The sequence below is a fragment of the Portunus trituberculatus genome, chromosome 38, assembly GCF_017591435.1.
Source record: "Portunus trituberculatus isolate SZX2019 chromosome 38, ASM1759143v1, whole genome shotgun sequence".
In the NCBI taxonomy this organism is placed as follows: Eukaryota; Metazoa; Arthropoda; class Malacostraca; order Decapoda; family Portunidae; genus Portunus; species Portunus trituberculatus.
Genome location: NC_059292.1, coordinates 23,056,894 through 23,073,166, shown reverse-complemented (window position 1 = coordinate 23,073,166; position 16,273 = coordinate 23,056,894). Strand labels below are relative to the sequence as shown.

General features: G+C 37.4%; 1 protein-coding gene across 1 annotated transcript in view; it reads right to left on the bottom strand.

Annotated features, from left to right (window-relative positions):
• Positions 1 to 1,933: 1,933 nt before the first annotated feature.
• The window catches only part of LOC123514659 (girdin-like), a 320,990-nt gene continuing 306,650 nt past the window's right edge, over positions 1,934 to 16,273 (bottom strand). The window contains 13 exon segments of the mRNA XM_045272682.1: positions 1,934 to 4,508; positions 4,914 to 5,081; positions 5,273 to 5,331; positions 6,460 to 6,667; positions 7,341 to 7,600; positions 7,928 to 8,000; positions 10,659 to 10,685; positions 12,306 to 12,398; positions 12,833 to 12,934; positions 12,936 to 12,976; positions 14,065 to 14,265; positions 14,973 to 15,107; positions 15,897 to 16,070. Coding sequence (XP_045128617.1) covers positions 4,301 to 4,508; positions 4,914 to 5,081; positions 5,273 to 5,331; positions 6,460 to 6,667; positions 7,341 to 7,600; positions 7,928 to 8,000; positions 10,659 to 10,685; positions 12,306 to 12,398; positions 12,833 to 12,934; positions 12,936 to 12,976; positions 14,065 to 14,265; positions 14,973 to 15,107; positions 15,897 to 16,070 — 1,749 coding nt within the window. The 3' untranslated portion in view covers positions 1,934 to 4,300.

Here is a 16,273-nt window from a genome sequence, read left to right as displayed (position 1 = left end):
GGTGTAATTTGAGGAGTTATGGTCCCGATTCCTTGGTGTGTGGTGTGGTCTCAGTCCAACCCAAAGATCAGTCTATGAGCTCTAAGCTCACTTCAAGGCTGGCTGGTTGACCAGCTGGCAACCGTGAATACATGAACATGGGAGTGATAATACAAGACCATGGGCAATTTGAGGCTCATATTGATAAGATGTTTGGAGAAACGTATAATTTGATAAGAAATATTGGATTAGCCTTTCATTATATGGATAAAGATATGATGAAGAAATTAATTAGTATGGTAATTAGACCAAGATTGGAATATGCTGGAGTGGTTTGGTCCCCTTATAAAAAGAAGCATATAAGGAAGTTGGAGAGATTGCAGAGAATGGCAACAAAAATGATTCCGGAATTGGCAGAAATGACCTATGAGGAGAGATTAAAGGAAATGAATTTGCTTACCTTAGAACAAAGAAGAGAAAGAGGATATTTAATACAGGTTTATAAGCTGTTGAACGGACTGGATGAAGTGGATAATGAGCAAATGATGTTGAGAGAGGAAAACTTAAATAGAACTACGAGATCACACAGTAAAAAGATATCCAAGGGAATATGCTTGAAGGATGTGAAGAAACATAGTTTCCCACAAAGATGTGTGGAGGTGTGGAATGGTTTGAGTGAGGAGGTGGTGTCAGCGAGGAGTGTGCATAGTTTTAAAGGAAAGTTGGATGTGTGTAGATATGGAGACGGGGCCAACTAGGTGAATACAACTAGGTGAATACACACACACACACCTGGCCCTAAAAAGCTACTTATGACAAGTCACATACAGTTATATAAAGTATGAAACATGATGGTGTGTGTGTGTGTGTGTGTGTGTGTGTGTGTGTGTGTGTGTGTGTGTGTATTATTCACCACACACATTTTTATATAGGAATATGATATACATATATAGTGCAGATGTGTAGTACATAGTTTATGAATGTATGTTCCATACACAAAGAAAGATATCTATTATTGGTGGTAAGTGGTGATCTGACACAAGTCACCTAACCTGACAGGAGACCTTGGTGGAGAACACCATTTCCTCCGTTTAGCCACCAACACCTTCCCCCCCTCTCTCTCCCATAGAGAAACAGACCCATTCAAGGAAAACACACACACACACACACACACACACACACACACACACACACACACACACAGAGAGAGAGAGAGAGAGAGAGAGAGAGAGAGAGAGAGAGAGAGAGAGAGAGAGAGAGAGAGAGAGAGAGAGAGAGAGAGAGAGAGAGAGAGAGAGAGAGAGAGAGAGAGAGAGAGAGAGAGAGAGAGAGAGAGAGAGAGGGGTTCAGCAATACATGTTTATAGATAGACTGAAACAAATATGCAGTAAAGGGCAAGCAGTGAAATATACCACTCCTTGCCCTTTACTGCATATTTGTTTCAATAACCATAGCTTTTTCTTGATGAACTTATTCTGATGACAATACCAGTACAAAAAGAAAATTATTTATCCAGAATTCTAAACTCTGTAAACTCCACAATGGTTTTCAATGTTGACCATTTTTTCTTTAAATCTAACCATGTTTTAAGCAGAAATATGTTTGTGTTTTTGTGATCCAGACTTTTTTTTAGAATGCTTCAAGTCTTAAGTATTCCAGACGAGGGATTCTCAACCATTAGTGTGTGTGCGTTTCAAACTCCAGAACAGCTCCAATTTTAAGCAATTCAGACAAGAGATTCTGAGCCATCACTAGATGTACCTAGTAATTTGTCCTTATCAAATTCTTCTTCCAGGTCACGGAATGGCAGGGTAGAACCACAAACCAGGGCAGTGTGACTCAACCCTGCTCATGGTTAGAAACACTCAACCATCTTAAGAGCAAACACACATAACCATACTGACACTTCATACATGCAGGGGAAATCTCACACTTTATAATGATACACACAGCATTCACTTTTGATACTGCATTAAGCTTAAAAAAGAAAAAAAAAAGTTGCTTGGATATTTTACACAGGGAACAATATGATGTGACTCAAGATACCAGTTTGACGAGCAAAGACATAATAACAGTAATCGCTGCTGGACTCACTGTGACCAAGCCTAATTCAACATCTTCCCAAGCCAAAGGAGCATCCCACAGTTTGGAATCCTCCATACAATGATGAATGACTATTGTTTAGTTTGCCTGATGAATATAATGCATAAAAAATGATATGATAATGGTATATAATGAAATTACAAGGTACATTTACAGCCATTAGAATTTTTCTACAAAAATGTAGAAAAATCATGGATTGGCTTACATAAAAACTTCAATAAAAAACTAAATAGATGTATGTACAAAAAATTTTTTGTGCTTTGAAATGTATATACAAATAATTCACAAAGTCTGTAAAACACTTGGTGCAGCGCAGAGAACCTAAGCACTTCCAGTGGTGAGGGCCATCTGGATATCTGTTGAACACACAATACCTCACCAAGACCCGGGGAAGGTACAATGTTAAATGATCACACTGACTACAAGTTTAGAAAAGCTTCAGTCTTTCTGTAAAGTATACAGCATATCCCTACTTCTGCAGTTTACACACAGGAAATAGCATGAATGGTTATTCCTGAATGGTACACATTTCTTTTTGATGTACAGTGACTTGGGCCACACACTGTGTAGCTCAAAAATGGAGTAACTTCTAAACTCCATGATATAAAAATTGTTTATGCATTGCAATTTTTTTCTTATACAAGATAACATTAGACCAAATATTTAGATGATTTATCCGTCACAATTATTTCTGTTAAGTTCTTGTAATACATGAAGGATTACACCATGGGTCATCTGCAGGTTTTGTAAATACCAAGTTACATATACAAATGGCCCCCACCTACAAAGATTAAAAAAATATATAAAAAAAAATAAAAAAGGAAAAAAAGTTGAGATCTGTATGAATTCTGATGCACTACATTTTATGCTGAACAAAATGTGACACCAATGCACATCATTTACAGGATTAATTTTCCTATGATACCACGAATCACTCACTACTTCAGATTAAGAGTCGGTGTGGGGCATATCCTCAGAAGCAAGTCGGTTTTCCTAAGTATGTATTAGTTATCCTACCTTCAGACATATACAACACTAAGGCTTTATTAACAGAGTATGGTAAGCCTTGGCAAAAAAAAAAAAAAAAAAAAAAAAAAAAAAGAGAGAGAAAAGATGTGTAGATATTGAATTACAGCATCATGTACAACAGCTGATACACACATGAGGGAAATAGCTTTGGGAAATACGCTAACATCTACTGACAAGTAACTGGCCTATGACTTTAAGTTCAGCCAGTTGGTGAGAGTAAGCTGGACATTCCTGAGGCTGCAGGTTCCCCCCTAACAAGACCTTCATTTCCTCCGTGACTTGTACAAACACTTCCATTGAAATATGTCCTTTGCTTATATTTACTTAAGATATCTGACATATGGGGTGTTACTGAGTGCCAATAAAGCAAAAGTGGCTAAAAAGTGTATGTGTATTTACATTTCCCTGGTGTCTGTGGAGAATGGCACGACCTGAGATGAAGCTTGGATGGATGGAGAGGAATTCTGCTTAGTCTATCAATGTGTTTGTGTGTAGTATGTACTTATATAGTTGTTGTATTTGTGTGATCCTGTCTCTGCATCTCTATCTGTCATGTTTCTCTATAGCTGAACGTTCCTTGCTTCTGTCGTTTCTTTTTGTAGTCTATCCAGATATCAATATTTCTATGGAGGAAGCTCTACTCTTCATCTCATTCAAGCATTTTTTCTTCCTAAAGTTTTCCATGTTATCACAAGTATCCAGCCTCTCTTTACTGCCTCAATATTAGATCTCTGTTTGTGTGTATGTAATGTTGTGTTTATATACAGAGCAAATACTGTAATTATAATCTCAATGCCTGTGTAAGTAGGAATGACAAGGCCTCCAGCAAGACTAGGAAACTTCTTAATTTATGTCTTTATTCTTGTATCTGCAATGCTTTAAAATAGTATTTCTCAAAATGTACTCCAAGATTGTAAAAGTCAAGTGATTATGAATAGGAGATATTGGAAAAGATACTCAGATAAACTACTTAAGTGTGTGGAGGAGTCAGCCTCTGTTAGCTGTGGCCCTGGCCATGAAAATCAAAGTGATAACAAATAAAAGATATCAGGCAAGTTACTCATATGAACTAGGTGTGTGGTGTTGGACCAGTAGGTGTGACCCTGCAGTCTCAGAAATGCAGCTTCACCTGTGCATGGCAGGTAACATTTGATCAAAGTATTGTCATCACTCTCCACCCCAGCCACCACTAGACACACCCATACTCATACCAGACTGAGTTATCAACAATGTCCTTCTCTGTCTTGAGGGGTGTGTCCTCATTAGGGGGTGGACGGGGAGGAGGTTTGGGGGGCTTGGGGTCAGAAAGATCAGGAAGAGTGGACTGACTAGAAATAGGGGAGTCTGGTGCAATGATGCTGGATCCTCGCCGAGCCCGTGGAGGGACTTGTGGGGCACTGCAAAGACACACAGAGTTGTGATGACTCTCATAAGATATTTCCTGATTTGTGATACTGAAACTAATTGTATATTGACTGCCTTATCATGATAAAAAAAACATCACATTACACTGGCTAGAGTTAAGATAGACTACTATCTCTTTCATTAAGAAACTGTCATGAGCCTTGTATCCATTTCCATGCATGCCAAACAAAGTAGAATATAAAAGATTATGAAAGAATACAAGAAAAATTTGTAGAATTTAAATAACTTAAATTACTGCCTTTTATGTTGTCAATAACTATATTGACATATGCAATGCTGAAAGATTAGAAATGCAGATACATTTATTATTATCCACAATTTTCAAGTAAAGTCATCATGATACATTCCTGGTTCAAAGAGATCATCACCTAACACACCTTGTGATGTGGTCAGCTCGGGGAGGCAGTCTGGGGGTGGCTGGGGCACTGTCATCAGAGGGGCGCTCTTTTCTCAAGCTTGTCTTTGGTGTAGAAGCCCGTGGGGCACCTCCCCCAGGGGTTTGAGCACGGGATGCAGGCAGGCTGCTGTGCACACTGCTGAAGCTCCTGGTGTGGAAGAAACATACACTGTTAATATCAACAATGTGGTCTTTTCTTTCACTACTGCTGGTAAAAAAATAACTTAGCATCCATTCCACTCACACTTTGATACATTATAAAGAATATAAATTATAAAACTTTTCCAAACAAGTAAGCTTTTATAAAATTAACATGGTGTAGTTTTTCTAAAGCCTCACCTGTTAGCCACGGGTTGACTCATGGACGACGAGCTGCGGGTTGAGGAGCGGCCTCGGTTCTGTGGTGGAGTACAGGGACTTTCTGTCATCCACATGTGGCTTTAGGACACAGCCAAGATGATATTTTGTGTTGATGTTACAGAAGCTAGCCAAATATTTCCAGTGAGTATTAGAAGCCACAGTTCTGAGTTGTGTGGTTTGTCTCATGAGTAAAGATAAATACTCAGTTATAGAGGAGGAGGAGGAAGACATTGCCATGATAACCTGTGTCAAAGCAGCCACAAGAAGAATGCACTTTGTCAATAAATAAAATGAGTTGATGAATTTAGAAACAACTTGATTCAGTAAGCTGTTATATATTTCTCAGCAGTTTTACACAGTATTCTATCTACCTATATCTGACACCTGATGATCAAGACAGTGTTCTACAGGGCAGCAGCCAGCCACCTCACAAGAGGATGGCCAGGAACACAATGGGATGATTGTGACTATGGCACAACCATCATAGTGGATCATACATCTCCACATAAGTAGTCAGCATTGACTGCACATATCCACACACACAATTACAGCCATTAATTCTTAAGAGTTTTGTAAAAAGAGAGGCTGCTTTCTGTATGTATGTAATTGCATGGAATAAAATACACAGCAGAGGAGACCATTGGAGGTGGAAGGTAATAATACATTAAAAATTAAATGAAATACCCGACATATTTTCATCACATTGGCACATTTACTTTGTTGTTTCTAACATTTTCCTACACATTTTCATCATTTCAACATCAATCATACATATAATATACTGTACACGTAACATCAATAACTGGTCAATGGCTTCCTTGGAAGATAGGTTCAAAATAGATCACATTTTTAACAACCTTCACAAGCCCTCACAGAGCATCACCAAGCTCCATCTAGCCGCCTCACTGCCTCTGACGAATACACCACACAGAAGATACATAAGACACCATTCCCTACTGCCCAGTTTAAGTGTACAATCCAGTAACTATTCTGCAAAGTCTTTGGTCAAACTAGTAATGTTTGGTGTACTGCATGCTGCCCACTGAAGGGATCCTGGGGCTGCTACAAGTACTACCACCATGTGAGAGTATCTGGATGCCTCCCTTCTGGAAATCATGACAGACTGGAAAATAAAACTTGCTTCTCCCAGAGAGTATCTCCCTCACCTGGTTGTCTACCACTGAGTCGGGCACCCCATCCCGCACTGACACCGAGTCTGCATCTTCTGTGAGATAGACGGGTCGGCGAGAACCAGCGCGACGGAGCTCAGCACTGCTGCTGCCAGCAGTGACAGTAGAAAGGGAATCTTCATGGTGCCCATCGCTGACATCCCCAGACCTTAGACTCACCACATCCTCAGATGATATGGAGCCCCTGCAATGGATATGTGTTACTCTCCTCTACTCACCCTGAGCCTCTACTGGCTCAATTCTGAAACACTTCCATGCTGCACCTCCATAACATTCTAAAACTAGTAGTTGAAATAACATGGTTTTTAAGTATATTTTCTGCCTTTGGTAGTAGATTAACAAGATTTAACATTATTAAGGGGAAAAACACTACTGAGAATCTAGTTAATCACCTCTGTGGCCTTTCAAAATAGTTGTGATGAGAGAGTAAAACATTCATGAATATGGGTCTTAAACTCATGAATATCCAATTTCCAATTTAGATACTGGGTAACACTAAGCTTGCATCTCCATTTAAATTTCACACCCCTAGAGTGACTATTTATTGTTTGTTCTGCTACTTAACATTGAGTATAAATAGATAAAAAAGCCAATAGAGATTAGTGGTGTATTAATGGATGTATATTCACACAACTGCTCTGAATTTTTTATCCAATTGGGTGACTGTGATGACTTGCAGTAATGATATAGCAATATCATATGTTTATAATTTTGAATCAAAATATTCATTACATAACATCAGTATAGAAATATCAAGATTTTGTGCCATACTACTACATTTTTACTTTATGCCAAATCATGATATTTTCAGCACAAACTGAGATGTCTGTAAACAAGAATGCCAGCAGTCAACACACCTGAGCACCTGAGAGGCAAAGGAATCACTGAGGGCAGGTGGCAGACTCTTCCTGTGGTTGTTGGGTGTCTGGGTGTCCTTGAGGGTTCCCTGGTCCCCTATCTCCCCATTGTGGGTGGGGGAGGGAGGCAGGTTTGGAGAGGAGCGCCTTGTCTCAGAGCCTGAGTCCATGGAGTCATTTGCATGGGACGAGGAGCCCAGAGAGGAGGAGTCTGGACTCTCTCCGCCTTCCTCACGTCCCCGTGATCTTGACCGCCCACTCTAAGCATCAAACAATTATAATGAGTACATTTGATTATAACCTCTTTATGTCAAAACTGATAATGTTATTGCAATAGAATGTCATATCTTTCTCATTTGCGACAGCATACAATAAAGAGGTGGTAATAGTGTTAATGTGAAACTTTTCAAGACTTGAATATGGAAATATGCCTTAATAATTTGCAGTTACCCAGAAGTAAACATCTGAGACAGAAATTAGAAAATCTTTCTTTTTGAGGGATTGAAAAGTATAATTCCATAATATCACAAAGATGGCCTGAGGACTGCCCTTCCTGTGGGCATGGAGGGCGCCACTGCACCACTCACCCGTGGCACCTTGCTGATGAGCTCCGTGCCGGCCCGTCGTACTCGCCGCACCAGGTTGACGCCGAAACCTTTCCTAAAGCAAGACACACAGCTTGTTATCATGCACAAAAACATACAGTGATACAATTCTTTTACACAAATTATTTTTAATTAGATATTTGAATATATAGTTTAAGACATTAATTTTTTTTACATCATATATGCAGATATATAACAATACATTAACAACGAGTTTTGTTTAGGTCAGGAGTGGCATACAAGCATGCAGGACTTGCTTCCAGGTTACTATTACTGTGAATTTTCAATTACAGTTTCCTGACTGGGGGTGAGGATTGAGTAGCCACTGAGGACTAAGGGATTGGGTGCTTCCCAGGTGTGGTATTTACCAAACAAGACCAGTCCAGACCCTCAGGCAGAGAACATACATTACATACAGCACACACAAGTTTACAGGACCAAAGTTAGAATGAAAACATATCCATAGATTAGTCACAAGAATCAACTTTTTCATACAAGAAGATTTTAAATACATGTTTTAAATCATTCAAAGACATTCCTGAGACATAATTACACTCAACATTTACAAAATCTTCCGCCAGTCACTCTGAGTCACTTGCTGATTTTGCAGCATGTGTAAAGAATGGGTTTACATGCTAAGGATCAACCATACAGCAAGCAGTAAAACAGATTGACAAGAAGGAAGCATGTCATGACTAACTGAACAGGTAAAAAAACTTAATTCATAATGAATTTTATGAATTCTCAAAAAAATCTGGAAATATATTACAACCAATGATTTCAAACCAGAATTTTAGGAATAAAAAAAGCACATGATTTGATAGGCAATTTGTTGTACACAGCCAAAGCAGCTGAACACAAAAAAAGAAAAAAAATGAAACGGGATAGATGGTCAAAGACAACTGGTGATAAAAAAAAAACACTATTATAATATTCATCCCAGACTCAGCTACAGAACAGAAGATCACAAGTCTTGGAGGCTGACAGAACAACAAGGAACAAGCAGGAATCTAAACATCAATTGCTAGTTGAAAAGACAACACATAGATTTCATGTTGATTTTGTCTTTGAATATTCAGTCTGGTAAGTAATTACACACAATCACAAACCTTGTTGAAACATTCAAGAGTTTACAGTTGACAAGTATCTTTAGTATGAACCAAAGAAGAAAGAAGACATTTTTTCTCCTAACACTTAGCTTAACAATTACAGTAATACCTTGAAATACAATTCTTTTTTAAATATGAGCCACGATTTGGTCCATTTTTTGTTTTTGAGATGTGAGCAAAATTTTGAGATACGAGTTGTGCTTCTGGGTGCTGCAGCTAGTCGGTGCATCAGTCAAGCTCCAACCTCAGCTGAGCTACATGTCTCCAGCAAATCTCATGCATTGTGACTGTTCTTTCATCATTTTCACACGTTTACTTACATTTTTTTATTCAAAGAAAAGTGCAGTTTTACGTTACATTTAATGATTATGTGTGAATAGTTCCTGCATCCCTTCCTCCCTCTCTCCTCCTCTGTCATTCACCACCATTAGTTGAAAATGAGTGTCTCCAAAGTAAGAACACTAAATAAACGTTTCTTTTTATTTTACACATTTTTATCCATTGATAAAGTATACATGTGTAAGAAACTGTAAAGGCAAAACAAACTTCTCCCATCTCCGCCTAGGAAGGGGGTAACAATGTAAACAAACATCTGCAGTGGCCAGCCTCTCTCTCTCTCTCTCTCTCTTGCCTACTTAAAACTTAATTTATTCTATGAATAATGTTTAAAGAGTCATCAAGGAGCTCTTCTTTGATTAATAGAGCAGCCAGTCTCCTGTGGGTGGCTATAGTATTTGTACACTCCAGCTGATCAAAAGTCCCAAGTGAAGGTGAGGGGCAGGATGTGAAAGGGTAACATCCTGTAGAATTCACTCCTCTGAGACAAATATACTTTATAAAAGTAGTTTATTTATTTATATTCTATTTTGTTAAGTTTTAGATTGTTTTTATACAATATTTCTTATTTATAAGTAGTACCCTTTCCTGCCCAAAAACACAACAAATTTGGAGTGGTTTTTTGGAGAGGCTGGAATGAATTAATGGCATTTCAATGCATTTTAATGGAAAAATTTTGTTTTGAGATATGAGCAATTTGAGATACAACCTCTGTTATGGAATTAATTAAACTTGCATCTCGAGGTACCACTGTATGTATTTTTAATATGATCTCAGACAATTTAATTTCTTAAATTGCAAAACTTATCAAAAATTACAATATCAATATCAGGGTGTCATTTTGGTAATAATGAAACTTGCAGGCAGAGAAGTGTGATTATCACTTGTTGCTACTATTCAGAAGTCAGTCACAGCAAGTCAACAATGATTCAATGATGTGAGTGTCAGGACAGCTCTGCTGCTACAGGAATAAAAACTGAAAGCTCAGTCCCAAACAAGAGATCTGAAAGGACTGTAAGAGATTGAAAGCTGCCTTTAGTTCTGCAGGAGATTTATGAGGTCACTCAAGAAGGCACACAACTACAGACAAATTAATCAATACTTGTAATCAGAGACTACAACTCAAATCATAATGAATATATGGAGTTTGTCCTGTCATGCAAATATGTGAATCTGATATAAAGAGATAACAGCTCTGCAGAACTAGAAACAGGACAAAGAAAGTTGCATTCAATAAACCTTCCAACTATACTGTCCACTTTACTTACGAGTACGGCACACAGCCCGGGGATAACCTAGCAGGGAAAACATACCATCTTAGCTGCCACTGATACTTGCTATCATTGTCACCACTTAACACTAAGGCTAGGCACAGTACATGTTAACCTCAGGATAGGCAGAGGGAGACATCAAGCATATGCTGAGTATGAGATGGGTGTTATGATGAAATTATTAGTAGCCCTTTATATGGAGAAAAAAAAAAAAAAAAAAAAAAAAAAAAAAAGGAAAAAAAATCACTATTCACTTCCCTTATTCAGTTTAAATATTAACCCACAACCAGAGAGGCAGTTCATCATCACAGCAAGGCAAAAGGAAGCATTTCACACCTAGCCACCACAGGTTATTTAAGAAGCATGTCTGTAAACCTCAATTACATGACTAAGTAAGATGTTTGATTGAATATACTCATACTAAAAACAATGAGCTCTAAAATTTGAGGTGGATATTAACATTAACAAAATATGCTCAGATTTCTGATAACTAATACAATCTCTAAAATCACTGAAAGGTTCCTTCCAAATTTTTCTTCCTTAAGGTACAGTAACTTTGTTCTCTCAAGTAGGAGTATGTCATTGAATTATGAGTATCAATATTATGATGAAGAAATCCATGTTAAATCATTAACAAGAAATACTGATTGACCAAAAATATAATATGAATTAGATGTCTAGTCCTTATCAATTCATCTGATTAAGGAAGATAAGGAAGATACTATGCATTTCAAATATAATACAGTACTTTTAATAAGAAACTTGACTACTCATAAACATAACATGATTAATTTTAGAAGTCCAATTTTTATTAATCTGTCTGATACACCAAAGTTTAGTATAAGTACTATACCAATACAGTGTTGTGATGGTGAGGTATGTGTTGTTTAGCCTATGCCTCAGCTTTATGACAAGAAATATATTTACATGTAGGAAATCACCCCAGCTTTAGGCATATTGTGTTAGTAGAGAGGTACGTACAGCAAAATTATAATATGCATAAAAACAAATTAAAATCATGCTTTGAAGGTAATGTATTTTTTTTTTTTTATGTAGGGGAGAGAGGCAGCCATGGGGAGAAAAAAAAAAAAAAAAAAAAAAAAAAAAAAAAATTAAAGGCCCACTTGAGTGCTGGCTCTCTAAAAGGTGTTAAAGCGTCAACCAAAATTGGGGAGCAAATGTGAATTGACAACTATGTAAAATTGTGTAGATTATCATGAAATTAATCAACATATGAAAAGATGAATGAAGCAATGATTCAAGTAGTGAATGAAGTAATGATAGAAGTAATGAGTGAAATAAGTACATAGTGAGTGAAATGATTACTGAATGAATGAAGTAATGACTGAAGTACTTAGTGATGTAATGATTGAGATAATGATTGAAATAATAATTGAAGTAATCAGTGGGCAAAATGATACTTCTCTTAAAATTCACATCTAATCAATTAAATCAGACTTGAAGATAAATATATACAACCCTTCACTTCATTACACATTTCTTGAAATCCATAAGATACCAATAACTTATTTTCCTATAATCTTACTCAATGAACCACAGTATCTAACAGAACATAAAATGATTGACTCTTAACTTAAAACTTTTCTTCAACTGTTTTGATGATGGATAATCTTACAAACTTACTTTTTGGAAGGTGAGTTGTCCATGCGGCGATATTGCTCCATTATTTTCTCTTCAAGCTTCTCCTTTCCTCGACGCAGATTATTCAACTTGTCACTATTAAGGTAAGGGTGAGAACTAGTAAGTATACTGTTTGGTAGACCAACAATTTCTGTATCTGTTCTATGTCATTATAAATTATCTCAATGTATTTTGGATAAAAGTAGAGATAAGTATATGGTAGGACAGCTATTGTGTTTGCATATATCATTTTTGTTTTTGCTCCTCTGTATTGTCTAAGGTCACCACACAAAGACTGCTGTACCAATTCCAAGTAAACGGAAATCATTTATGCAACTGTTTCACAAGATTTTCATCATTTTGTGCAGTTCAAAGTATTTCTTTTATGGCATACTCATTTTTCCTTCACATGAAAAAAAAAATAAAAAATTGTTGTAAAAATTGTTGTAGGAACTGGGAAAGATTTCTAAATTCATCCACAAAATTAAAAGAGAAAAGAGGACTTAATACTGCAGGTCAGATTAACATACGTGAAGTTCTTCTCCTCCTGGTGGAAGTGCTGCTTATCCTCGAGTGTCTGTGTGAGGAGGTCATGGTATTGGGTGAGGAGCAGTGACACTTGGGACATAAGAGCGACGGTCCTCCTCCAAGGTCAAGTTCAGAGTTTGCAGTACCTGTGGGAACATCAAACACACTCATATACTATGCTATTCTGCCACCTCAGATCACAAAGGTAATGGATCGCTACAGTAAAAAAAATAATAAATAAATCAAATGGATAAATGACTAAATACAACAAAATAAAAAAGATACATTTTATGCAAACATGATTATTATGCAACTTTTAAGATAAGGGACAAACTAATGTACCGCCTCTTGCTCTAAAATGTTACCAAGTTATATAAGAAGCTGAGCTGACAAACTAAATGCTGAAAAATTTTCTTCAAATTAATAGCTAAGTGAAATGGAAAACAAAGACCAAATTTCTCAGCATGACATTCAACCACTTGATTGCTCACCAATCAAACCTTAATTGTCACTATGAATGTGGAGTCTGCAATACCATGACTGTCCCACCACTACACAACACATACAACACTCATACTACTCAATCCTTTACCACTCAAACCATAATGTCAACCATGACTCAAGGGAAGTTTGGAAAATCTTTATGTTACTGCCACCACCCCAGCTGATTTTTTTTTTCCCAAGCCAAAGCTCATCCTGTGTAGAATATGCACACACACTCTCACACACATACATACATACACACACACACACACACACACACACACACACACACACACACACACACACACACACACACACACACACACACACACACACAGATATAGAGACGAGACAGCATGAGTTTGAACTCCTCCTCCCATAAACAACAACTAAAGTCCGTTCATCCAAAGAATCCAGGCCGAAACTGCTTGTTCGGTTGGCAGCCCTGCTCACCCCTGCCGCCACTAAACCTTCCCAACACTTAAATTTTCTTCAAGTACATTTATTTTTCTTCACTTAACTCAATAGATATACAAGTTTATAGCTTGAAGAAAAATTAATGTACTTGAAGAAAATTTAAGTGTCGGGAAGGTTCAGTGGCGGCGGAGGTGGGCAGGGGTGCCAACCAAACTAGCAGTTTCGGTCTGGATTCTTTGGATGAACGGACTTTAGGTAAATACAACTAGTTAAATACCCACCCACACACACACACACACACACATAAAGAATGTCATTGCAGTCAACAGCTCACCTGACATTTGTTGGTGAGCTTGGACACCTCTACGTCCAGGGCTGCCATCTGGTCCCGCGCTTCATTCAGCTCCCCATTCAGCTCTGTCAGTCGCAGCTTTACTGTGTTGTTTTCCGTCTTGATGCTCTTATAGTCGCCCTGAAGGGACTTGTACTCACTCCGCAGCTTCTCGTTGGCAGAGAAGAGACTTCGAAAATCATCCTGGAAGCAGAAATCAGTTAAGTTTAATTTTTTTTCTTAATTACCATGTTAACATTATATTTTGAAAGAACAGGTTTGTTAAGAGGTTTAAATGTTTTTATTTTATCATTCACTATGCTAATATTAACACTGCTTTTCTTTAGTTGTATTCTAGGTTGTTTCTGGCATAAGTAGTGGTGTCTTGAATATGATTGTTCCCTAGAGGCAGTTGACCAAGAAAAAACAGACAAGTACCCATGGCTAAGCAACGTGGCAAAAGTAAATTGAATGGTATGAACAACATCAAGGAACATGAACTCAGTAAGAGTATATCAAATTCTGAGATCCTGACACATAGATGAAGACAACAGGGTAAGCTTTCTTAGTACTTTCCATCATAACCCTTAAGAAGACATTACATTTTCCTATACTGACTCTAAGTAAATTCTTTTGGCACAAGATAAACCAACACCCTCCCACCACAATCCTTAACAAGTTAGGTTGAATTTTTCCATACTGTCTCTAAATACAAATAAGGCCAAACACAAAACTATATTGCATTCTTAGTTGTCAAGTCTCTTATGCTGTATGGTGTGTGCAGTTTTTATTATTCTATCACTTATTTTCTTTTATATCTTATTTTCCTTTCTTTTCTGTGCTTATATATGGCTTGAGGCTGAAACAAATATTACTATTATTATCATCATTATTACTACTGCTATTTTTACCTTTAGGCGAGAATGTTCACTGCGCAAGTTTGCCAGTGTGGTGGAGTCAGACTTGAGCTTGGTCATCTCAGACTCCAGCACTTCTCGGAGCTTGAGCAGGTCATCCTCACTTGCTGACATGGTGCTCTGCTGCTCCTGTGGATGAAGCAAGGTGTGACTACCACTGCCTGACTATAACCAATGAAAGTAAGGGTAAAAAGTTCCTCTTAATGTGTGTATAATTGAATGATTCTTTACCATTGCTATTTACCCATTACAAGACATGACTGATACTGCATAACTATGAGTAATGGAAAATAGTAGTCAAATTTTGCTTCTCAGTGTACATAATTACTGATGTGTCTATTACTATTTTCTGCCAGTTGAAATGTACAAGGAAAAATATATATACCAGATAGGAATAATCAGTAATTTCAGCAGCAAACAGAATAATAAGGTCTAATTCCATTCTTATATTCAAATGGTTGTTACATGTTTTCTGATGTTAAAACCTGAAATACACAGTTTTGCTGATGAGCACACAATGAATACACAAATACACAAGGTATGTCACTAGATGAGTAACAAACAAATGATGAAATACTTATGAATTTATGATGACCCCTAACATAAATCTATAGATTTACAACACATATTTGAAAATAGCCTATCCATGGATCTATAAACTGATGAAGCACTTATAGTGCAAAGAATCTAACTTATCTACCACATTTTTGTTCAGATCTACACAAATACTGAGGATTGGCATCTCTGTGAGCCTGTTTTTGGTATAAATTTTGTTACCCTTGGCTATCAATGCTCTTATAAAACAGAAAACAAACTGAATAAAATAAATCAATAAAAAAAAGATAAAGAAGGAAAAAAAAAAGGAGCCCTAGCCAGCAGCATGATGACAAGGACCTATCATCCAGCACTCACTCCCACCTTGAGGTCCTTGTATTCCAGCCTGAGGGTCTTGTGATCACTCTTAAGATTGTTGTGCTCCTTGATGAGACTGTCATACTCCCGGGTGAGCTGCTGGTGCAGCCGCTGCAATGCCTCATGATCTGACACCAGCTGGCTCAGGCGGCTGCCTCGCTCATCACATGACCGCCGCACCTGAAAACACACACACATGCTTTATTGTTGTTGTCGTTGATTTATTCTTCACACTAAGCAACAAACTTATTTCTCATGTTCATTACTTCTAATCCATTCAGTTTATAGCAAAATGTTTCAAATATGTATATATAAATCAAGTACATATTAAGTTTTCCAGTAACTCTTTCTTCAGGTCAGTGATTAAAAAACAAGACTGCACA